Source organism: Protopterus annectens, chromosome 6.part1 (assembly GCF_019279795.1).
Source record: "Protopterus annectens isolate FY-2018-M chromosome 6.part1, PAN1.0, whole genome shotgun sequence".
In the NCBI taxonomy this organism is placed as follows: Eukaryota; Metazoa; Chordata; order Ceratodontiformes; family Protopteridae; genus Protopterus; species Protopterus annectens.
The window spans coordinates 499691639-499715823 of record NC_056738.1 but is presented as its reverse complement, the minus strand read 5'-3'; the positions used below and the strand labels follow the sequence as shown (position 1 = coordinate 499715823).

Sequence of the window (24185 nt, the reverse complement as noted above, 5' to 3'; positions counted from 1 at the left end):
TCTCCGTTTGGCTTCTAGTCCCGTTTAAAAAGTTCCACCAGGGTTTAAAACAGGATTGTTTTTAAAAGGGGCTGGTAAGGGCAATTGTCTTTTTAGGTTTCCCGATTCCGTTTAATGGGGTCCATAATATCCTTTTCCCTAGTTTGGAACTGGTCAAAGGCTTTGGGAAATTTTAGGGTAGTGGAGTGTGCCATTGTTTAAAGGGGCTTCCTGTAAAGAAGTTTTTAAAAAAGGGTTCTTATGTGCGGGTTTTGTTTAAAAAGGGGTTCTTAAGGGGGAAAAGGGAACCGGCAGGCCCCGGAAAAGTTTAATTTTTAAGCTTGCTACAGCCTCACTGGAAAACGGGAATTTTAGGGGGTTGAAAATTCCAAATGAAATTTTTCGTCTTTGTGGGAAGGGAAATTTGCCTGAACCTTTTCCCCCTATGGTTTGGGAAAAATTCCCTTTTCCAAATGGAATTTTTCCAAGGGAAATAACCCTCCCAAAAACGAAAAGGGGTTTACCCCGGTTTTTAAAAATAACTGAAAAGGCCGGAAAACAAAGGTTTGTTTTTTTAAAAATTCCTGAGGATTTTATTAAAGGGGTAGTTTTTGTGGGGGCCCAACAGAAAATTTCCCTTTTAAAAGGGATTTTGCTTGTCTTTCAAGGTTCCTTTCTTGTTTAAAAATTTGAAAAAACTGGGGGAAAAAAAAAATTCCTTTGGTGGAAAGGGTTCTTTTTTATTTGGGTTTCAGACCACTTTTTGGAGGCCCCAGGAAAACTTTTTGAAGGATTTAGGGGATTATTGGTTTCCACTCCCAAGGGCCCTTTAAAGGGTAAAACCATTTCAGTTTCCTTGGAGTGTAAGCAGCTTTTGGAATTTCTACTGTGGCTTTTGTGCTGGGGAGTGGATATAATATTATTATTATTTATTCTGATCCACTATATATATTTTTAATTTTTATTTTGTGATGATAGTAATATATTATTTTTGTGGGGAGGTGAAATTTTTTTTAAAAATTTGGTTGATAATTTAAATTTTAGGGTGTTGGGTTTAATTTTAAAAATTTAATTTTTGGGTGTTGGTTAATATGATGGGATTTGGTGAAATTATATTAGTGTTTAGAATGAATATTTAATTATTAATGTAAAGTTGTATAATTTTTATTTATTCAATATGTTGCTGTGTGGTTATAATGGGGTGTGGGTGTTTTAATAATATAATTTTTTGGTTGGGGTTTTGGGAAATATATATATAATTAGGGTGGGGTGTCTAATTAACATTTAGTTATGAAAATGATGTTATATGAAGTGTTGAATGATTTAATTTAATTTGATTAAATTATTAGTTTTTTTTTTTGTTTTTAATTTTTTGTTTTTGGTTGTAAAAAGTATGGGGTGGAAATTAAATATAAAGTGGTGAATAATTTAATAGTGGTTTTGTGTATAAAAAAATTATTAAATAAAGTAATTGAAATTATTAAAGTGATATTTGTTTTGTATTGTGGATATTTTTAAAATGTGTGGGGGGTATAGGTGGGTAATAATAAATTTATTTTTTTCATTATCAAGGGTTTTGGTATTAATAAATATATATATTTATGTGTTTGGAGTGATGATTGTGTTATTATTATAAGGCAGGGTAATTACCTTTTTTATTAAGGGTGTGTGTGTATAGTATATTTTATTATAATGGTGTTTTATAGGGTGTGATTGTTTAATATTTTTATATGTTTGTGTGAAGTTTTATTTTTTTTATGTTGTTTGGGAGCTTGTTGTTAATTTTATAATATATGTTTTGTGTTATATGTGTTTTTTAGTTGTATATGTTTATTGATGGTTGTTGTGTGTGTGGTTATTTTTTTTTTTATTTGTTGAAGAGTTATATATATATATTTAATGTGTTTGTGTTTGTTGGGGAAATTTTTTAATAAAATTGTAAATTTTAATTAATTAAATAATGATTGACAGGTATAAATTGAAATTTTCAAGGACCTTTAAAAATATTGGGTTTTAAAATAAAGGTTTGTTGTTTAAAGGGGGTTTTTTCCCTTGGGAAAAGGTTTAAAACAAATTAGGCTTTAAAGGAAAACATTTTGTTAAGGAAGGAAACTTCATCCCCCCCCATGGAAAAATACCAGTTACAAAAAAAAAAAAAAAAAAAAAAAAAAAAAAAAAAAAAAAAAAAAAAATTTCAAAAATCCAATACCGTCTGATAAGTTCTCCACAAACGTATTGAGGAGTTTAACAGTTCCCTCACACACAAAAAAAAATGTCATCAATAAACCTCTTATAACATTTTTAAAAGAATAAAACGGCAAATGCACTAGAGTGTCAGTCTCCTACTCTGTTAAGATGAGATTAGCAAATGCCGGGGCCATCTTTGTACCCATTGCCATGCCTCTGACTTGATGATGGATGTCTCCATTAAAGTGGAAAAAGTTATTTTCTAAAACCAGGGAAATAAGAGTGGCCAGAGTGGTGATTTGTTCCTTGGATAATTTAACATATTTACACAAATAGTGTTTGACATACTCCACCCCTTCCACATGGGGTATACTGGTATACAGGGCTACAATATCTAATGTAACAAGTATGTATTTAGATAAGTCAATATCAACAGTATTTAATGTATTAAAGAAGTCCCAAGCGTCTCTTATATAATGGGTTGTTGCTTGATCTAAGGGGTTGAGGACAAAATCAATATACTCAGCAATGTTTTCAGTTTCGTGCCTTCAATGGTACTTCATCAGACATTTTAAAAACTAAAACCAGTCCCATTTTAAACTCGTGATAGAAATTACATCATCAGCAGTCTGTCCAATATCATCATTTCATCAATGGCATATTGAAAATGGATATAACTCCTATTCCAGCCTGTTAGCTGCCCTGATTTGATAGAACTGCTGCCTTGTTTGCTGCCTATTTGCTGTGAAGTTTGATAAAACTCTGAAAGTAGTCTAGCTATCCATAGGTTTTGCAAAGGGTAAAGGAAAGGTACATCTGTATTAAGAGTCTTTCATCAAATGGTTAACCCACTCATCTTATTTTGTTACTTCCATGGAAAAACTGCATCAGGGCATGTCAGAGCCTCTTGTGCTAGGACAGCATCAACCACAGCCTTCTTTAGTTGGGTCACCACCTAGGCATTATGGAAACAGCAGCATCTACCTGGTCATCTATCCATACCTTTTCAAAATAGTTTTGTCGCCGTTGCCTCCAAAGCCATATCACGTTTTGCCATAACCCTCCTTCCCCCTCAGGGACAGACTGTTGCCTTTCTGCCTCTGAGTTCCCCCCACTGGAACAGCCAGAAGTTTGAGTCCGTCCCAAAGAGCCCCCCCCCCCCCCATTGAGGCTGTGCGGAAATGAATGTGTAAAAGGAGGCACTTGTACTCCCTGCCGGAGTCCCTCACAGAAGACATTGATTTGGAGGAAGGGGAGGGTTCCCCTCGGTCACCCCCATAAGATGTCTCCTTTGGAGAAATCTTGAAAATCATTTGACAGCATTGGGGGGGGGTTGTCTGTCCAAAAACCCAACCCGGAGAAGTCGGTGTTTCTGGAGACGTTTGGCATAGGGACCTCAACCTCCTTGGTGTCCCCTCCCATGGATCCATGTGTGGATTTAGTTACATCTCGGGCATGGAAGGAGCCCAACATGGTGGAGCTCATTTCCAAGCACCCTGATAGAATTTTAAGTACACTGTCGGACAAGCAGAACTGGTCTAAGGGGGCCCCAGTTGATGCTATGGTAGTGTTGGTGGCGGTGGCCACCAAGAAAGAGCTCGCTCAGGAGAGCTTGATGGTCCATCTGCCGGACGAGAGTCCCCTGGCCATTGACCATTTTGGAAAGCAGGTCTATGCTTCAACCACGTTCATTGTAGATCTATTCTGATGCCTTACGAGTGGTCTCTGAATCCTTCAGTAGCGGAATAGATCTTCCTAAAGTGGGGTCAGCCTTGCTGAGATCTCTTTGCCTCTCCTTCCAGCATGAAGTGCAGCGGGTATTTTGCTTTGAACCTCCAAGAGATGCTGTGGTTCATGCTTGGTCTTCTGTATGCTTATCCTCCTCTTCTCCTGATACTGAAGTTCATTCAGAAAGCTTGACTGCTGGAGAGCTTTAGTGTTCCTCATTGCTTCCTTCAGTCCTAGCCAAATATGGTTCCCCTCTCTCTGGTCTCATATAGTGTGTCCTCCTTGGTCATTAGATCTCGTTCCAGATCTGATCTCGCATCCTTCAGGGATCCCACATCCAGATCTAGTCAGTCTGAAGCTTATAGCTTGGCTGCTCCAGTTCCATTGATAGCTAAGACTCCTGGCCTGTCTTTTCTAGTTAAGAATATTTTGGTAGCAGCTCCAAAGCATCCACTAGGAAAATTTACTCTAAGTGGAAACTATTTTCGATTTGAGTGTCTCAACATGATTTGGATCCTTTCACAGCTCCAGTTCCTGCTATTCTGGAATTTTGGCAGATATTTTTCATCAGGGTGCCAGTTTCTCTATGGTTAAGGTTTAGCTCTCCGCTATTTCCAGTTTTCATATAGGAGACAATTCGGCTTCCGTAGCTTCTTTCAAGCTTTGTAAAGCCTTTTAAAAAGTATCCTTTTACTTCGGCCTCCAATCAAGGACCCCATGCCACCTTGGGATCTTATTCTACTTCTACAAGCTTTGGTTTCTGCCCCTTTTTAACCTGCAGCTACAGCAGATTTGCAATTTCTGTCTTGGAAGACCGCTTTTCTGGTAACTCTTACTTCGGATAAGAGTTTGTCAGACATTCAGGCCTTATTTATTAAGCCTGCATATATGGTGTTCCACAGAAATAGGGTGTCCTTGTGCATAAAATTTTCCTTTCTCCCAACAGTGGCTTTGGAATCCAATATTAATCAGGACATCAGTCTCCCTGTTTTCTTCCCCTAACTTTCAGAATAAAGGCGAGTATAAATTGCACTTGACATAGGCAGTTGCATTTTTATTTGCATAGAACAAAGTCCTTTCGCAAGTTGGATCAACTTTTTGTTTCCTTTTCTAAGCCCTTCTTAGGGAAACCCGTGTCAAAGGCGACTATTGCCCATTGGATCTCCCAGTACATACTTTGGGTGTATACAGTAAAAGGTTCATCTCCCCTAGGTCAAATTAAAGTGCATTCTACTAGGTCTATGGCTACTTCAGCTGTCTTTTGGTCTAGGGTTTAATTGGATGACTTTTGTTCTCCTTCGACTTGCCATCCTCATACATGTTAATTGCTCACTATAAGTTAGCTCTCCTATCCAGAGGCAGGGCATCCTTTGGCTCTGCTGTGCTTTGGAATATCCTTCCATGAGGACCTCCCAGGGTTTTGTGTTAGCTGGGGACTCTGTCCCACAGGTTGAAGAGTAAATGAAAACAACAACTTCAGATAAAGAAGTTATGCACTCACCATAACGTTCCATCTGAGTTGTTGCTTTTCATTTGTCTTGAACCGTCCCTCCCTCCTTCCCCCTACTTTTTGCAGGCTGTGCAGCGCATTGGGTGGGTAAGACATAGCCCTTATTCTGGCAAGCTTTTGTCTTCCCTATGGTTCTTTCAAAATACTAATACCAAGGGGTTAGGCTTATGGTTATCTCATGGCGTTATGGTTGGCAGCAAACTCAGTCTGAGAGGAGGAGGGAGACAGGGGGCATTATGAGTAGGGGAGCAGCTTGGAGCTTGGATCTGATTCTAGAAAATGTGTCTTTGTTGGATCCGTGTCCCAAAGGGTGAAGACAAATGAAAAGCAACAACTCGGATGGAACGTTATGGTGAGTACATAACTTTTTTTTATGCTCTGTTCACTGTTGCAGTAATATTTCCCTCCCTTGCTCTGCAGTACTCTGAAAAGGAGCTGTCCTTTTCCTGACACCATGTCCTCCATCTGCTTCCTTCCTTTAGTTTGCCAAATCCTTTAGTAGTACAGCAGACATCAACCGGGTCTGAATGAAGAGGGCTTTCTTGAAGGCTCAGATTCATATGAGTGTCTTGCCATACTCTTGTGTGTCTAGGGTGGATTGGGTTGGCCCACCATCACTGTTGCTTGTTCCTTGTGTTCCACTTCCAGCATCAGTGGTTTTCGAGCCATAATATCAACCAGGTTATGTGTGGTCAGCACACCAGCAACACCTTATCATCTAATTTAGTTAACCCTGAGACCCTCAGCATGGGTGGAATCTTGGAGGGAAATGCCCAATGCCCTGTCATTAGTGTCAACTCATTTGTTGCAATTTTCAGTATCAGAGTCTTTGGACTTCAGTGCATCAGCACTTAATATCCATCTTGAATCCTTCCTTCTTCAGTGCCACTTACATACTCCGAGGTAAGGACACCGAGGTAAGGACAAACATGTCTGTGGGTGAGGGATCTACATTACTAACAGATTCAGGGTCAAGTCTTTGAAGCTGCAGAGAAGATGATTGCCACTCCTTCAAGGGCTTATACAGAGAATCCACTGGCATCTGCTACAGACTGTGGCACCCACCACTTGGTTCTTCATACTACTCATTAGATGCTCCTTGGGCAGAGTAGAATGGAAAGCCTCAAGGAACTGGCACAGATTCAGTCTCGAGTCCTCTAGGGATTCAGCCCAACTCCCCTCTGGTTACTTCTGGAAAAAGGACTTGCAAGAGTAGGCATATGGACTTTCCCTGCAGAGTCCCTTACTTCTAGTACCAACTTGGTTGATTGAGAGGCTTCCTCAATCCCCTTCAGAAGGTACTACCTTTGGAAAAATCTTTAAATTAATATGACAGAGGTGATCTTGCCCCACAAGCTCACCTCCCTCAGGACGAGGAGGTCCTTTTTGAGGCTTATTGCTCTGGTCTCTCTACCTCCTGGATACTGACCACCTTATAGATTTATTCCCCAAGATGGTACACCAGAAACTAGACTCTGCTGAGGATATTCCCTGGGAGCTGGACAAAATTCTTTGTTCCCCTATTGAGGGGCAGCTATAGCCCAAGGGACCTCTGGTGGACGCTTATTGTAGCAGCAGCCACAAATGAGAGCTGATTAATTGTGCAGCTACTGTCCATCCTCCTAACAAGGAGTCTAAAGCATTGAACAGAATGGGGAAGTTCCTATATGCCTCAGGTACCTTTGTCCTGGGGCCATTGAATTATGCCACTTTCAAACAGGTTTCACAACACAGGCTTTAGACTCTTTGCTAAAACCATCCATGGTTTAGTTAAGAAAACAGATTGAGACTATTATGAGTGCCATGTTTAATACTACCAATTTGTTTATGCATCTGTTTGTGGTTTATGCAGCCAATGGAGCAAATAGAAAAGTGGGAACAGGCATTATCTTGAGATGTCATGCCTGGCTTTTACCTTTATGACTGCAGACAATTTCAAATCATCCTTCACCAAACACCCCCATGATGATTCTGCTCTCTCTGGATCTACGGTGAAAGATTAATGATGTGCAGGCAAGTAGATTTGATGTCTGCCATAGATGTCAGATTTGAGACCCTTCAAAGATCCTATAACAGGGATCAGAAGGGGTCAAAGTCTCTGTAGTGTCAGCCCTTTAACCCTGCATCAAATATGTGTGGCTGTGGTAGTGTTGGCCTCTTCAACGGACGCTGACCAGGAGGTAGTGGAGGTCCCTTTTTAGACAAGCTGCCCCAGTGTCCCTGAAGGGTTACCTGACTGATCATCTCTGGAGGTTGCTGGGGCCTCTTATTTCTTCACTCACCTTTGTAGATGGCCATCACATGAGGCAAATGGGTGAAAGAGTTAGTATCCAGAGGCTATAGAATGCCTTTTTCCTACCCTTTCACATCAGATTCAGCCAGTCCCAGACATTTGACCCCATTATTAAAAAGCAACAAAAAGAGAAATTCTCACTCTCTTGGAACCAATGGCCATCCATGTGGTCCCAGCAGATCGGTGAGAGTCTAGAATCTATTAGGATTAATTTTCTTTCCAAAGAAAAACAAGGACCTCTGGCCAAGTCGGAGATCTCAGCAGCCTAAATCTCTACATCAGGATGTCATGGTGCAAGTGATTTTGCCCTGACTGAAGGCAAATCATTGGAGGTGCTTCATAGACCACCAGATGCCTACCTGCACACCAAGATTGCCAAAGCATTCAGGCAGTTTCTACACTTCTATGATCCTGTGTAGAAAATTTAATAAAAAATTCCCTAGCGCCTCGGCTTAGAGCCTTCAAAGGAGAATAAAAGGCACAAAAAGTACCCATGGATTTATACCACAACCAATTATCATTAATTACATAATTGAGTTCAATTAAATTAAAAAGACTTTCCAATTACATTCCACATTAATACCTACTGGACTTCAAAGTCCCATACTTTAAAATAAAAACAGTCTCTATGCAAAAGCCTTTTATTTACATCCGGTTGTTCTCGCACTTAGATGATTGGCTCCTTGTTACTGTAACCAGAGTGTCTCTTGTAACAGCCAGAGATCACCAAGGATAGGCAGAACTCTAACAAGTAATCTGTCAACTGCAACAAATCACATCTTCACCTGATTCTGTCTCAGTCCACCCTCTTCATAGGGTGCCATCTGAACAAACCAAATTGCACTGTCAGTCTTATTGGTTCATAGATCCATTGGTAAGTACTAGACTAGCTGCCTTTGCCATTTTAAGCCTATCCAATTTTTCCTTTTTTGTGCTCAACATTAACCTATCCCATTTGGTTATAGATCAGCCTTCTCCATCAAATGGTCAATAATTATATATCATTAATGAGAATAACTAAGATCATACCGTAGATAATTTGAGGGGACCCATGCATGGTGTAAAGGATTTAGAAGCTTCCTTTATCCATTACTAGGATGGAGGCAGTCCATGTTTTCCATCTATAGATCTAAGTTGTGATTGAATGTGGACAAGGATGAACTTTGTTTTATGTGGATGGGGGAGTCTGTTCCACAACAGCAGTATCCTATTTGAGATATGTCTCTCTCTCCAGGCCATTGTGTTGATGTTGCAGAAGAGGTTTAGATCTCTAGACTCAGTATTTCTGTGCCATTTGACATGCTGATGTGCAGTAAATCCATCAGTAATGGTTTGGAGGATTATGCCAGACAAGGTCATCTTTTCATCTGTAGGATACCAAGTATAGTGACAGGGCTTTGCTTCAGTCCATGTAGGACATGTTGTTTTGGCCTTGCATCCTTTTAGTAAGGTGTGTCTGTAGGTGTTCCAGTAGTTACATGGGTCAGGGCAGATGCATGCCAAAGGTGGCATTATATTCAGTGACTGGCCTAATAAGGGCTGAGTAAAGGGGGGACAGTGACATCCCTAGATCTACACAACAATCCCTTTGTTTATAAGCTGTACAGTATGGAAGGGTTTTCTTACAACATAGGCACGTTTTGATCAAAAGTTAGGTCACTGTCCACATAAGTTCTCAAATCCCAAATAACCTTGTCATGTCTTTGGGGCATAATGTCATTGTGGTACTCCCCTTTGGGTAGATGACTTCCCAAAGGGTACAGTAATGTATTTTTTCCTAACAGGATTGAGTCCCTCAAAACTGTGACTCAGTGACTGATAGATTAAAGTACTCCACAAGCCTCAATGGTCCTCAGATTTCTTGGACTGATGACTTCAGTCATAGTGATGTACGTTTTACACTAGAGTACTACAAGGTATGCTTAGTGTTCAGTGGTCCAATCTCTGGCTGCCTGTCGGCTTCAGTACACATAATCACAAATTCAGATGACATTTATTGGGTTAACTTCTCCAACAGTAATGATGTTTGGAAGGCCTTTTTTCTTCCACCACCTTCAGCAACAGTCTGTACAAACATCTCTTCTCCAGGGTGGTGTGGGGGATTTATGAGGGGAGAATAGTGCAAGGGACATGGACAGATACAGAGCTTAGTTTTCACATCTGCATCCTGTAGATGAAGGCTGTTCTCCTCACATTACAGGAGTTTCAGAACCTCCCTTCCTCCAGGAGTGATTTCCATTCAAACAGACAGTATGTCTGACATATGACATATATGCAAGGGAAGAACCAAATCCTACCCTCTGTGCAGAAGGGCCATACAGGTTTGGCAGACTGAGATTGCTTCACACCATACCACTCTCTAAAAAGCCAACTGCCTAGTGCACATGCTTAACAGGACCATCATAATGCCTCATGAGTGGTCTCTTAGTCCCACAGTAGCTCAGCAAATCTTCAGCTGCCAAAGGCAGCCTTGCTATGACATTTTTGCTTCTCTGTCCAACATTAAGTGCAGCAGGTATTTCCCCCTTATTTTTCACAAGGGACACTCACCTGCAGACATCCTAGCCTGTCAGTGTTTCCCCCTAGCTTCTGTATGCCTTTGCTTTATCTCTGTATTCTTACAGAAACCAATACTATGCAAAGCAACTGTAAACCTCATTGCCGCATTTTAGCCCGTGCTCAGGCCTCACTTGAGCCCCATGACTTCTGGATCCCTAGTCAGATCGATCTCATCTGTTTGGGCAACCTTACATGGATCTACAGAATGTCAAATTGACCACGTTTTTTTTTATTTCCATTGATGGCCAAAGACCCTGCTGTATCTCAGACTGTGGTTTACATTTGTCAGCTTCAGAAAAATAATTCACTCCTAAAGTATACAAAAGCAAGTGGAAATGATTCTCTGTATGGGTTAGCAAGCAAGGTAAGGATCTTTTTTCCACTGCTGTATCTTACAGTTCCAATCAATTGTATTTGTATGACTCTAGTCATTCTGTAATCAAAGACAGATGCCATCCAGTTCCAGTTTTCACAATGGTTTTCACAACCATTCTCTTGCAACTCACAAGCTATGCAAAGTTTTTATGAAAGGAGCTTTCCTCTTGTATCCTCCAATAAAAGACACCATGCCCCATTAGGACCTCAACTTTGTCTTCGAAAGTTTAACTATAGCCCCCTTTCAGACAGCCCCTTCTGCAGGCCTAACATTTCTATCTTGGAAGACACTATTTTTGGTAGCTATAATGTCAGCTAGGAAAATCTCAGAATTACAAGTAGTATCTTTTACTCCTCCATATTGTTTTTTCTTTATCTCTATGAATGAGTTTCTTTTGTTCCCAAATTAGCTTTGGAGACCAATCTACACCAGTCCATCCATTTGCCTGTCTTCTTTCCTAATCACCCCAGTAGGGGAAAGTATCCTGTGGACATGTACTAGACTTGCATAGACAACTCTTTTTTTTTTTACCTTCACAGAACAAAAAACAATCAGGAAAGATCCTCAGTTGTTATAGCATTTTGCTCTCAACAAGCGGAGTTGGAAGGTTTCCAAACTAATGCTGGCCAGGTGACTTTCAGAGCACATTTTCTTTGCATACTCTTCAAGAAGAACATCATTGTTGGCTAAACCAAGAACTCATACCACAAGGTCTGTCTGTTTTTACAGCCTTTTTCAGAAACTGTTCTGTAGATGAAATTTCTGCAGTGGCAACACAGTGCAAGTTGCATATCTTTGCTAAGCATTACAAGCTGGACATTATTTTTAGATCCATTGCCTCATTTGGAGCCACATAGCTCTGAGGTGTCTTGTCATGATGCCACACGCGATTTCAGATAGGTTGGGATTCTATCTCAACAAGTCCGACTTGGATGGACTGGATGAAATAGGATGTAGAAGTTATATATTTACAGTAACATTGGATCCTTTTCATTCTAGTCCATCTGATACAACAGTGGAGTCATGGAAGATTTTTATGAAGGTTCTTAAGGCAAGGAGCACTAGGAGAAGGCCATATCAGATCCAGCAAGTGGCTTGTGTCCCGGTAGTTATATCGAGTGGACTAGGATGAAAATGATCTAGTGTTATGGTGCGTACTTAACTTCCATGGCTCAGTATATTGTGTTTCTTTTAAAAGCAACTCTGCAACATGAGCTTTAACCAAAGAAGAAGCATGCAGTCTGGACTAGTATCAATTTCACTTTATATGTAATGCATGATGAATCCACGTATCAAGTCATAGAATGGTTTATGAAAGAAGAACATAATTGTTTTTTCATTTTCATTTCAGGGTAGACATTCATCGAAAGGAGAATGCTGGTGCTGCAGAGAAACCCATAACTATCCACTCCACACCAGAAGGTTGCTCGGCTGCATGTAGAATGATTTTGGAAATTATGCAGAAAGAAGCAAATGAAACAAAATCGTAAGTTGCTAAGTATCAAGATTTTATTTTAAGAAACTGTCAGCTGTTTTTGCAGCGGTATAAAATAATTTGGGAGCTGATGTTATCTGTCTCATTACTCATCACAGATGAGTCTAGGATCTGACCTCGGATCTGAGCCGGCAACTTCTCTAAGACAGATCCAGAGCTCAAGCTCCTCCTCTTCTCATAATCCCTTGCTACCTTGTAACCCTCAGATCTCGTTTGCTGCTGAATCGCGGCAGACGTGGTCCAGTCTCAAGCTTAGAAATTCTTAGGGAAGTAGTTCTTGTTTCTTGGCTGTCTACTCCTTTTAAGGTAACTTTCTATCCTTAACTTGATTATTCATAGTTTAATTGCAGTTTTTATTGTATTACCTCCCCTCCCTATTAGAACTTTGGTTAGGTTCTCCCCTTCCCCCTTTTGGTGCTTGATGCTTCGCACTCTTTTTTTCTTACAGTAGTTCCTATCGTTAAAGAAAAACTCTCTCTCCTTGTTGTCTTTCTTAGCATGCCAGTGTGTGTGTTTACCTTTTAGTATGGCTGAAAATCCTTCAGGGTTTAAAATGCTCCTTGTGTGGTTAGAAGATGCCATGTTCCGACTCGCACGAGGAGTGTCTTTACTGTTTAGGCTCAGCACACCTGGAGGTTGAGTGCGACATTTATGCTGCATTCAACCCCAGGGCCCTCGCGGAGCACTGCAACAAACATTTGCTGAAAGGTTTGGTGCACGGTGGTCCTTTGCCTTTGGACTCCCCTTCCAAACCCTCATAGGAGCCTAAGAAGAGGCCTCCTCCTCCTCCTCTCTCTGCGGGGTCCACTTCTTCTTCTCTTCCAAAAAAGCTGAGGCACTCAGATCGCAGATCCAAGCCCAGCCTTTTCTGCTTCGATTCTGAGGTCCGTCGTTCCGAGAGTTTTGGATCACACCCTCGGATCCAAGGCCTCGGCAGATCGGACGCCTTCAGATCCGAGTAGAAGCCAAACATCCATGGATCTGACCAGTTTTGTCGGATCCGTTCGGTATGGCTTCCAAACCTTTGGATCCGACAGTTCTGTCAGATCCTATTGTAATTGAGGGTTCCCCTTCTAGGTCCTCCAGGAGGTCAGATCAGAGTCATCTGAGCCGATCTCCTTCTCAGGGCCCAAAGACTGCGGGATCCAAGATTGGATCCCCAGCAAGATCTGACGACTATTCAGCTTCATCCAGATCCTCCAGAAGTCTCTTTCCTCTTGGATATGGATAGGATTTTTTGGACTACTCCCTTCCCTTGGACAGCTCTGGACCAAAATCATCTGGGGGCTTTGGTGCTACATCTGGGTCCCTTCTCCCTTTCCAGGTGGCCCTGGACACTGGGGATGCGGGAAGGGGGCTTCATCCAGTTCATCGGCCTTCCGTGCGGTAGAAAGGACATTCTCCAGTTTGGCAGTTAACTCTCCTTTTCAAGGTCCACCCCATCCTTTCTTGGGATTGTGTGCTGTAGCCTCATCATCCACCAAGGGTCAGCCCTCCCGCAAGCACCGTTAGATGGGCAGTGCCCACTTGGGGTACCCAATCTGTTCTGAGTCCTCCTCTGAGCCCACCATGGAGAAACCCCCCTCAGAAGAGAATGTGTAATTGGAGGCACTTGGACTCCCCCAGAGTCTCCCTCAACAAAGACATGGGTTTTGAGAAGGGATATGGGCCCCCAGACTTCTGCCTTACGAAGTTTCCTTTAGGGACATCCTGGAAGTTCTCAGAGAGGTGGATGGTCTTCCCCTTCCCCATCTTCGGAGGAGTCTGTTCTTGAAGGCGTGCGGGACAGGCCCATCTTCTTCCTGGGATTCTCCCCCTGCTGATGAACTTGTGGACCTTATCACCAGCAGGGCTTGGAAAGGAGCCAGACATGGTGGAACCTGTCCCCAAGAAAGCAGATACGTTCCTCAGTCCTCCTAAGGATAGGTCTTTTTGGAGCAAAGGGGTCCGTGTTGATAGCATCGTGGTGGCCACTGCTACTAAGAAGGAGCTAGCTGAACAAAGCTCTTCGGTCCATCCCCCGAACAGGGAGTCCCAGGCTATTTACCATTTTTGAAAGCATGTGTTTGCCTCAGCTACCTTTGGTCTGAGAGCAACTAATTACTTGGTCCACTTTACCCAACTTCATAGGGATTTGGTTTCAGAGCTTACCACTTCCCTATCAGAGTTATTTCCTCCAGAGAGCCTCAAGTTGGTCTCTGCGAGGCTGTCCACTCTCACTTCTTTAGCCAATGCTTTGATGAGGCTGATCTTCAATACTGAGGAGGCCACCTCTTGAGTGGCAGGCACCGGCATTGCTATCCAGCATGCCTGGCTTCGCTTTTGTAGGTTTGCGGAACCTTTTAACGTTCCACTTTGTTTGGACCATCTGTTAAGGAAACTTTAATCCACAGTGAGCAGGAAGACGAGACTCTTTCTGTGGTAGGGATCAAGTTTTCTACTCTCCAGAGGTCCTTTTCTAAGACCTAGAAGGGAAGTAAGAAACTTTGGTTCCGGAGGACTCTGTCTTCTTTTCAGGCTATTCCCCAGGAATCCTCTTTCACAGCTGGGGCAAGTGATTCAATGGTAGATGCCACCCTGAGGGCACAGGAGGTCTGCAAAACTAGGGCTCCTGAGAACCCTTCTCAGAGAAACCGTTCCAGTGCTCCTGAGGTGCTGCCCGACTGTCCTGCCCTGGAGGCAGTCGGGGGTTGTCTCTCCCTTCACCTACTAGCCTGGACAAGTCTCACCTCCGATCAGTGAGTGCTAAAAATTATTTCTAGAGGATACTTCATTTCCTTCTCTCACCCCCCTCCAAGAACTTCAAAAAAGAGCCATTCAAGAGGTCCCAACAAGACAACAAGGGTCCAAAATGTACTCTTGCTTCTTTTTGGTGCCAGAAAAGACTGGGGGACCACCTTCCAGTTCTGAACCTCCGTGAGCTAAATCTTTCTGTCAAGAAGTCCATGTTCCAGATGGTCACTGTACAGTCCATTCTGCCTCTGTTGCGCAAGGACGATTGGATGTGCTCAGTGGATCTCAAGGATGCATACTATCATACAAAGATTGACAGATGCTTCAGGAGACACTTGCGCTTTCGGTTAGGGCCCAGTCATTATCAGTTCAGAGCCCTGCTCTTTGGAATCACCACAGCCCCCTGGGTGTTTACCAAATGTATGGCAGTGGTAGCAGCTCATCTCCAGCTGCAAGGTTTCTAGATTTTTCTGTACCTGGACGATTGGCTTCTCACACCTCCCAAGAGGCATCGGCTAACACTGGCAACCAGGTATATCCTCAGTCTTTTCCAGCATCTAGGCATCGCAGTGAATCTACCCAAGTCCAGTCTAGTTCCAAGCCAAAACCTGGAATTCACTGGAGTCCTGCTGGACACGGTATCAGAGACTGCAGCACTGCCTTCCCGCAAGGTCCAACTGATTCGAGATGGTCTCTCTTGTTGGCTGTAGCACGCCCTCCTGTTTAGTTGATTCTCAAAATGCTAGGCTCTATGGTGGCTGCCATTCAATTGGTGCCTCTTGCCAGGTGTCATATGTGAGTTCTCCAATGAGCCCTGGCAGTCCAGTGGTCCATTCTGTTTCAGCCCATGTCTGTGACAAAGTTGACTCAGGTGTGCAGGGAGTCATCATGTTTGGTGGCTTCAGTCTAAGAACCAATTTCTAGGCAAGCCATTTTGTCTTCCTCTGGCGAAGGCCAAAGTGACCACGGACGTCTCCTTGTTGGGATAGAGGGCATTTTCAGGGCAAGACAGTTCAAGGCACGTGTCCCCCATAGAGACCAAATTGCACATAATTGTCCGGGAGATGAGAACAGTCCTAATGTTGCAAGCCTTTCAGGAGTGCCTTCCTCTGGGGACCATAGCAATTCAGATGGACAACATGGCAGTTTTCTGATATATGAACAAGCAAGGGGGGTCTACAACTCCAAAACGACAACAAACCAGGAAAAAGAGCGTGAGCCAAATGAACAATCCACCAGAATGCTGAAATAATTGGAAATCCACTTCACAACACGTAAATACGATCAACCACTGAAAGTTTTATTTTAAGCAACAGAACGATCCTGCTTTTCATCAGCGACACTTCGCCAACTTCATCAGAAGTTAGAATTTAAAATAACGCGCCATTTAAGTGATTTAAATACAAAAACATGATGTCAACACTGAAACTTTACATAACGTAAACATTTAAAATCACCTTATAAATTAACTTTTGACATTACCCCTATTATACTTTCACTAAAATGTCTTAAAAATTATAAACATAATATTTAAATTAAACAAAAATTTAACTGACCAACATTTGTCTAAAAACCATTTTAAACAAGCATTTTGAACATTATAAATGGCTAACACAGCACAACGAGTGGATGGAATTATCAGTTCATCACAACCCATGATAGGTGTCTGCCGGCTTTCTTCAACACAAACTTTCGAATCTGAGGCGGCCGGTTTTCAACAGCCCCTGCTTGTTTCGGCAGAAGTCGAAGGAGTTAATCGCAGTGCGAATACTGTTCCCATGCACCCCAGGACTGGTGGGGCAGGGACAGGAGTCTCATCCAATTTGGCGGAAATAGGTCAAAGTAATCAGGGGGGGATTGCTTTATTTACTATGCCTGGGTTACAGGAGCAAGACCAAAGTCGTATACATGTCAGTTTCAACCAGTGGTTAAACCGCCCGTTCCCTTTCTACAATGCAGAGGGGAACTTCATGCCCGATTCCGGTAGACCCGAGGGCATCGATCTCCCCCAGAGATTGAATTTATTTGATCTGAAACTTATCAAGTTAAGAAAATTGCAGTTGGAGGTCGCATATTTCAGAGAATGCCAACGCACCAACATTGTACCTAAGGGCCTTCGCTCGTGGCAGTACCCGACTGGGTTAGAAGGCGGCTCATCTTTCCATAAGGACTTGATCTCTCTTTTTCACAAACATGGGGCTGAACTTCTGAGTTTAATCAGCAAGCACTATCAGGAAGCAGCTAATTCATTAACAGAGGAATTATCTAAGTTGGATGATGGGATCAGGAATGATTCCAATTTTTCGAGGTACAGGTATGATTACGACAGAATTTTTGTATTGTTGGTTGTGATAAATAAGATCACAACCAACAAAGTTAAGAAGCTGCAGAGGGACATAAAAGCATACAAGGAAGGGGTGGCTTATCCAAACCCCCCCAAATCCCAAGGTAATTACTTAAGAACACCAGGTATGGCTGGGGGAGATTGGATGGATACTAACCAGCCTAGATCCAATTTGTCCCATCAAGATCAAGATGGTGCAACCCATGGGAACCCGGCTGCACAGAATCAGTCAAGTGCGAGTGATGGGGCAGGTCCACAGGGTACACCTACTAATCTCTCTATAGATGCAGGGAGTTTAAATTTTCGGAACCCAGCCTCTCCAATCCAACAATCACCAGGCAGGAAAAACAGGTACAGAACCAGGAACAGGAGGAACTGAATGGGTTCGAGAACAATTTCTCAACCATCAGTCATACCCCATGGAGATGGTTTTTAACACAGGAAAGGATTTTAAAATTTTCAATTATTCAAGTTTTTCTTTCCCCCAACCTTTAGTGGACCTCTTGGCTAAGGGGCTATCCTTTGTGCCTTCATGGAGGGCACATTTGTCCAACACCATCATTGATTTAAAACTCTTTGTGAGAAAACTCAATGTACAGTTATTAATGGGGGAACAGAGGATCCTTGAATAATCCGTTCCACATCTCTAGTACTTTCAATCCACCTTTGCATCCATCCTTAAGCCTTTTTGAGCAGCTATGCGACTTAGACATTCATTTTTTACTCCAGTCCAACCGACCAGTGCCTTTCAACATCAGCAGAGAGGAAAAAGACCTTTTGGACTTATTACGTTATTCCTCAGTTCGGGTTATGCAACCGGACAAAGGTGGTGGCCTGGTGGTTATGGAGGGAGATGATTACATCAATTGAATGGTATCCATTTTGGAATCCAAGGCTTATAAAGAAGTTTCAAGAAACGAGTTGAATGTCTACATAGCTCGAGTGAAGTCTTATTTCGAGGACTTGTTTATTAATGGGATTATCGATGTGGATGTTTTCAATTACATTTCTATCCCGAACCCTAGAATACCAGTTCTCTTTGGGAATCTGAAGATTCATAAATGTATCCAAAACCCCCTTATGCACCAACTGGTTAGCGCAAGGGGAAGTATCACATATGCAGCGGCAAAAGTTGTTGATACAGTATTGAAGAAGTATGTATCCAGTGAGGCCCACATATGTAAGGATTCCTGGTCATTTTTGGCTAGGGTGGGTCAAATTCCATTCAGTGTTGAAAGTCTTTAAACATCAATGTGGTAGATTTATACTCTTCTATTCCACATAACGTGGCGGTGGAATGGATTCAAGCAATAATGTTGTCCAAGCAAGCTCCAGCTAATGAAGTTTTGATGATTAGAGAATTGTTGGATATTGTTTTGTCATGTAATTTCTTCTCCTTTAACAACCAATGGTGTCACCAATTGGTTGGCGTGCCTATGGGGTCCCCTTGTGGGGCCAGTGTCGCCAATTTGGTGATGGCTTTTTGGGAGAAAGAGTTTGTGTTCTCTAATTCTGTAATCCAAGAAAAAGCTCTCTCATATACCCGATTTCTGGGCGACATTTTTATCATCTTGAAGGGCAATGATGAATTGGCAGAGTTTTTAGTTACAAGCTTTAACAGCTTGCTACCTAGCTAAAATCCACCGAAAAACCACATTCTCCAATTCTTATTTGCATTTTAACAGTAACCATCCACTTCACCAGAAGAGATCAATAGTGAAGGGCCAGTTGGCAAGAGTGGCCAGGATGGTATCAAGAGACAGTGATTTTTTGAATGAATGTCTTTTCATTCAGGATCTTTTCCTGAATAGGGGTTACCCACGTGGTTTGGTGGTAGAATTATGCAACGAGGTTAGTTTGAAGAGAGAGAATGGGTTTTATCTCCCTATATCAAGGAATAACCATTCTGAATTATGCCTGGCTTATCCAAAAGCCCAGGTTGATGGCCTTTTTTCCTGTAGTTTCATCACTTCTTATAATGTCGATGCGGGTGAAATTGTGTCCATTAAGAAGAATTGGAGCTTTCTTGTGACAGATAACCAGATCTCTTCCCAGTTTGGCAAATTACCTAAAGTTGTTTTCAGGAGAGGCTTGAATCTTAAGAAGATGTTAGAAACGAGCACCCAGCCGTTCAGTGCTAGATCAGGGATGTTCAAATGCAGTATGTGTAAATACTGCCGGTATATACAAGCGGGTACCTTCTTTATGATTAGAGACTTTAAGTTTTACATCAGGGGGAGATTCAACTGCCAAAGTTCCCATGTGGTGTACTTAGCCAAGTGCACTTCATGTCCGTTTTTTTATACAGGGAAAACAGACCGGAGATTGCAGGAGCGCCTTTATGAACACTTGTATGCCATCAGGAGGAGAAAATTGGACAATGCCCTGGCCAAACACATTAACGAATGTCCAGAGCATGAATTTAACTTTACAGTTATTGACCAGTTGGTTTCAAACAATAGTGGGGGCCCTGAATCTCTGTTGCTTGAACTCAAGGAATTGGTATGGCAGTTACAATTGGATGCCTACCATTTTCCAGGTCTAAACAGTATGTTGCCCATTGCTAGCGTGCTGAAATTGAGGAGTTTAAAAAGGTAAATGTTACCAGGCAGTGTGAATCGTAACACTCCATAATAATTTATAATTATTATGTATTATTTATTAGTATTTTTTAGTTAATTTTGATGGTATTGATCAGTTATGTACTTGAGTGGGTCAGCTTGGATTGATTTTGATTGCTTAAGGTTAGCCTTTAGACAGTGCTTGTTGATCTTTGACTAAGGATAGACATATATATACATTTACATTTTTCAGATTATTTTTAGAGTTTTTCTTCAGAGTTTTTGGTATCATTATGGTTGGATGAGCGTACATTTGCACTGTGTTAGCCGTTTATAATGTTCAAAATGCTTGTTTAAAATGCCTTTTTAAACAAATATTGGTCAGTTAACTTTTTGTTTAATTTAAATATTATTTTTAAGACATTTTAGTGAAAGTATAATTGGGGTAATGTCAAAAATTAATTTATAAAGTGATTTTAAATGTTTGTTATGTAAAGATTCTGTGTTGACGTCATGTTTTTGTATTTAAATCACTTAAGGAAGTGGCGCGTTATTTTAAATTCTAACTTCTGATGAAGTTGGCGAAGTGTCGCTGATGAAAAGCAGGATCATTCTGTTGCTTAAAATAAATTTTTCAGTGGTTGATTGTATTTACTTGTTGTGAAGTGGATTTCCAATTATTTCAGCATTCTGGTGGATCGTTCATTTGGCTCACGTTCTTTTTCCTGTTTTAACAAGCAAGGGGGAACATTATCTTATCCTCTGTGCAGAGAGACCATGAGAGTGTGGGAATGGGCAATGTCGTCAGGCACTTTCTTCTTGCAACTCATATACCCAGGAGTTCCGGTGTGCTGGCTGACAAAGTCACCAGGTCCATTTTGAGTCCTTATGAGTGGTGCCTGAATCCATAAGTGGCAAGGCAAATCTTCGACCATTGGGTTCAACCATGCTGCTACATTGTAGCTTCCCCATTCAACCACAAATACAGCAGTTACTTTGCCCTGATCCTCCATATCAGGGGAGTCACCCAGGGATGCTCTTGTTCACAACTGGCCTCGGGGTCTCCTCTATACTTACCCTCCTTTTCCCCTAATACCCAAAGTCTTACAGAAAGCTTATTGTCCGAAGACCTCTCTCTCATCTTCATGACCTCGTCAGGTGTAGTTCTTTTTCCTAAGATCTAATCTGCAGTATCCACCTCGGATACTAGATCCCATTCCGGATTTCCCTGGGGGCTTCCACTTCCCAGTCTCTGGACCCTTTGTCTAACCGCATGGTTTCTCCAGTTCCAGCAATCCTTTTGCAGTCCAGGCTTCCTTTCCCTGTGAGGAGCATTATTTTGGCTTCTCAAAAGCTGTCTGCAGAGAAGGTGTGTAGTCCAGAAAATGGAAAAGGTTTTCCATTTGGGCCAGACAACAGAATCTAATTCCTTTCTCTCAGCCCCTGTTCCCGATATTTTGCTCTTCTTATCTTCCCTTTTTCAGAATGGGGGCGAGTTTTTCTACCATTAAGCTCCAGTGAGCTGCTATTTCTAATGTCTATATCAACAATGAGCCTACCTTTTCTAACAAACTGTGCAAAGCTTTTCTGAAAGGGGTTTTTCTTAGACATTCTGTTAAGGATCCATCCCCACCATGGGATTTGACTTTGGTGCTGTAGGCCTTAAAGCAAAAACCTTTTGAATCAGCTGGTTCATGTGATATTAAATTCCTTTCCTGGAAGATGGCCTTTTTAGTAGGAATTACTTCTGCCAAGAGGGTTTCGGAACTTCAGGCTCTGTGCATTAAGCCATCATTCATGATCTTTCATAAGGACAGGGTGTCTCTTAGAACAAATCCTTCTTTTCTGACTAAAGTGGCCTCTGAAGCTAATCTCAATCGGTCAATTCAACTACCGGTCTTCTTCGCTAATCACTTTGATAAAGAAGAATATATCTTGCATTGTTTAGATGTCCACAGGCAATTGTGTTTTTGTTTAAAAAGGAAAGGAGTTTAGAATGTCGGACCAACGCTTTGTGGCTTTCTCTTGGGACAGAAAGGGCCAGGCATTTTTCCAAAGTGACTATTTCCAGGTGGATTGTTGGTTGTATTTCCTTCATTTATGCTAGTCTGCATTTAGAACTATCCAAACCAGTTAAGGCTCATTCTGCTAAGTCTGTTACGTCATCACCCTTTTTGGCTAGACTTTCCCTTGATGAAATTTATACTGCTGCAACTTGTTCTATCTAGGAACAGGCTTCCTTTGGCTTCTCCATGCTGTGGCATATTCTTCCTTGAGGCCACCCAGGGTATGTAGTAGCTGGGGACTCTAACCCATCTGTGAGGACTAACGACACGGATAGCATCAGAAAAAAAATTATGTACTTACCATAGCTTGGCATCTGTGCTGCATCTTGGAACGGAATTTTTGTGTTCAGTATCCAGTGTTGTTATTCATTACATTCCCGCCCACCTTCCCTCTTCCTTCTGAGGGTTCTGAAGAGGCTGAAGTGGCTTGTATATGGTGAGAAGATTTTTGGCATCTGTTGCAGTTTTTTCTGCATTTCAGCTAACTTAGCAAACTCGATCTGAGGGTTAGAAGGTAGCAGGGGATTATGGGAAGGGGAGGAGCTTGAGCTCTGGATCTGTCTGAGAAGTTGCTAGCTTGGATCTGAGGTCAGATCCTAGACCCATCTGTGATGAATAATGACCTTGGATAGCATAGATCCCAAGTTACGATAAGTACACAACTCTTTATTGCCATGTATTTTAAAATGAGTAATTATGTAGTTTGGTATTTTCTTGGCAAGTACCATGAATAAAGTAAAAGACTTTTATTCAGCACAACATAAGACTTTTCTTTCCACAAACGCACAGAATTTCATGGACACCTTCTCACTAGTCTTCTGATGTAGACTTTTCTACTCCTACTAAGAAATATGGGAGTAGCTGGGCTAGAGGTACCATAACCATGTGGATGCCTTATTTTCTTTATTTTGCATCCAGTTTATATAAAAGCAATCAAACTGATAAGTTCACATTTACATACATTATACTTCACATATATTGTTATTTAGCATGTAACCTGAGCAGCATTACATAAATTATTCATTTCTTGCATTTTTTTAAGTAAGAAATGTCTTAAACCATCACTTATGACATAGGCAATCATGCATTTATATAGGTTCATAGGTCGATACTAGGCTATCTGCCCTAGGGCATTTATAAGTCTAGCCAGAGTGTATTTGGCTTCCGCGTCCCTATTAGATTAGCCTACTGTGCCTCTGTAAAGTAGGTCACAGAAGGTACCCTTTAAGATTAGTTTACTGTGCCTCTGTCTAGCAGGGACACAGAAGAGATCCCAGGGGTGAATTTGCAATTTCCCATACACGCGTCCAGATTTCGCTTGAAGAGGGTCAGCGAGGGGCTATGTCTAACATGAATTGGGATTCTATTCCAGAGTGAGGGGAGCTTCTGGGAAATGAATCTGTCCCTCCAGCATGTCCTATTTATTTTTGTGCTGAGGTTTAAGTCCCTGGAGCGTGTAGCTCTAAGGGACTTGGATTTTTTGAGGTGGAGCATGTCCATTAATTGTGGGTTTGACATGGCTTTGTACGTCCGGCATAGATCGCCTCTGAATAGGTGGTAAGCAACTGAGTAGAGCTGGAGTTTTAGTCGAGCTGCATAGGACATCTGTTTGTAGCCCATGATCCTCTTGGTGAGGTACTTTTGGGGGGTCTCCAGTTGCTGCAGGTGTCGGGTAAGGTACATCCAAAAAGGGGCATTGTATTCAATTATGGGCCTGATGAGTGATGAGTAGAGGGGCACAATGACCTCTCTTGATCTAGATGCAAACCCTTTCGTGATAAGATGGGCTATATAGAAGGTCTTTCTAACCACTTTGGCAACGTGATTATCAAAGGAGAGAGTACTATGTATGTTGGTCCCCAAATCTCTAATTACTTCTTCCGTACTTAATGGATTACCACCTATGCGGTAATTTGTGGGCACCTTGTTTTTCCCAAAGGGGATGACTATGCACTTTTTAGCATTTAGCTTGAGGCCGTGGCTCTGGCACCAAGCATCCGTCTCTGTGAGACCCTTTTGGAGGATGCTTGTGTCAGCTGGAGATTCGATTATGGCCCCCAGTTTGCAGTCATCTGCAAACTTTGTCAGCCATAATCCCCCTGTGTTAGCCTGAACCTCAGAGAAGTATATACCGAACAAGAGAGGTCCCAGAACTGAGCCCTGTGGGACGCCACTTGTAACTGGTTTGGATTCGGACATGGCACCTGCGATTCTGACCATGTGGGTTCTATCCCTGAGCCAGTTTGCAATCCATCTTTTGATATAGGGGTTGATATTTAAGCTGGTAAGCTTATTTATGATGCCCGAATAGGGTATTGTGTCAAAGGCTTTTGCGAGGTCCAGGTAGGCTGTGT

The 24185-nt window shown here is 42.1% G+C and overlaps 1 protein-coding gene across 5 annotated transcripts in view; it reads left to right on the top strand.

Moving 5' to 3' along the window:
- The window catches only part of IGF2BP2 (insulin like growth factor 2 mRNA binding protein 2), a 1003123-nt gene that overhangs the window by 478830 nt on the left and 500108 nt on the right, over positions 1-24185 (top strand). For all 5 annotated transcript variants that reach the window (XM_044075951.1, XM_044075950.1, XM_044075953.1 and 2 more), the window contains exon 7: positions 11984-12118. In XM_044075951.1, coding sequence (XP_043931886.1) covers positions 11984-12118 — 135 coding nt within the window. The remainder of the gene's footprint in view (positions 1-11983; positions 12119-24185) is intronic.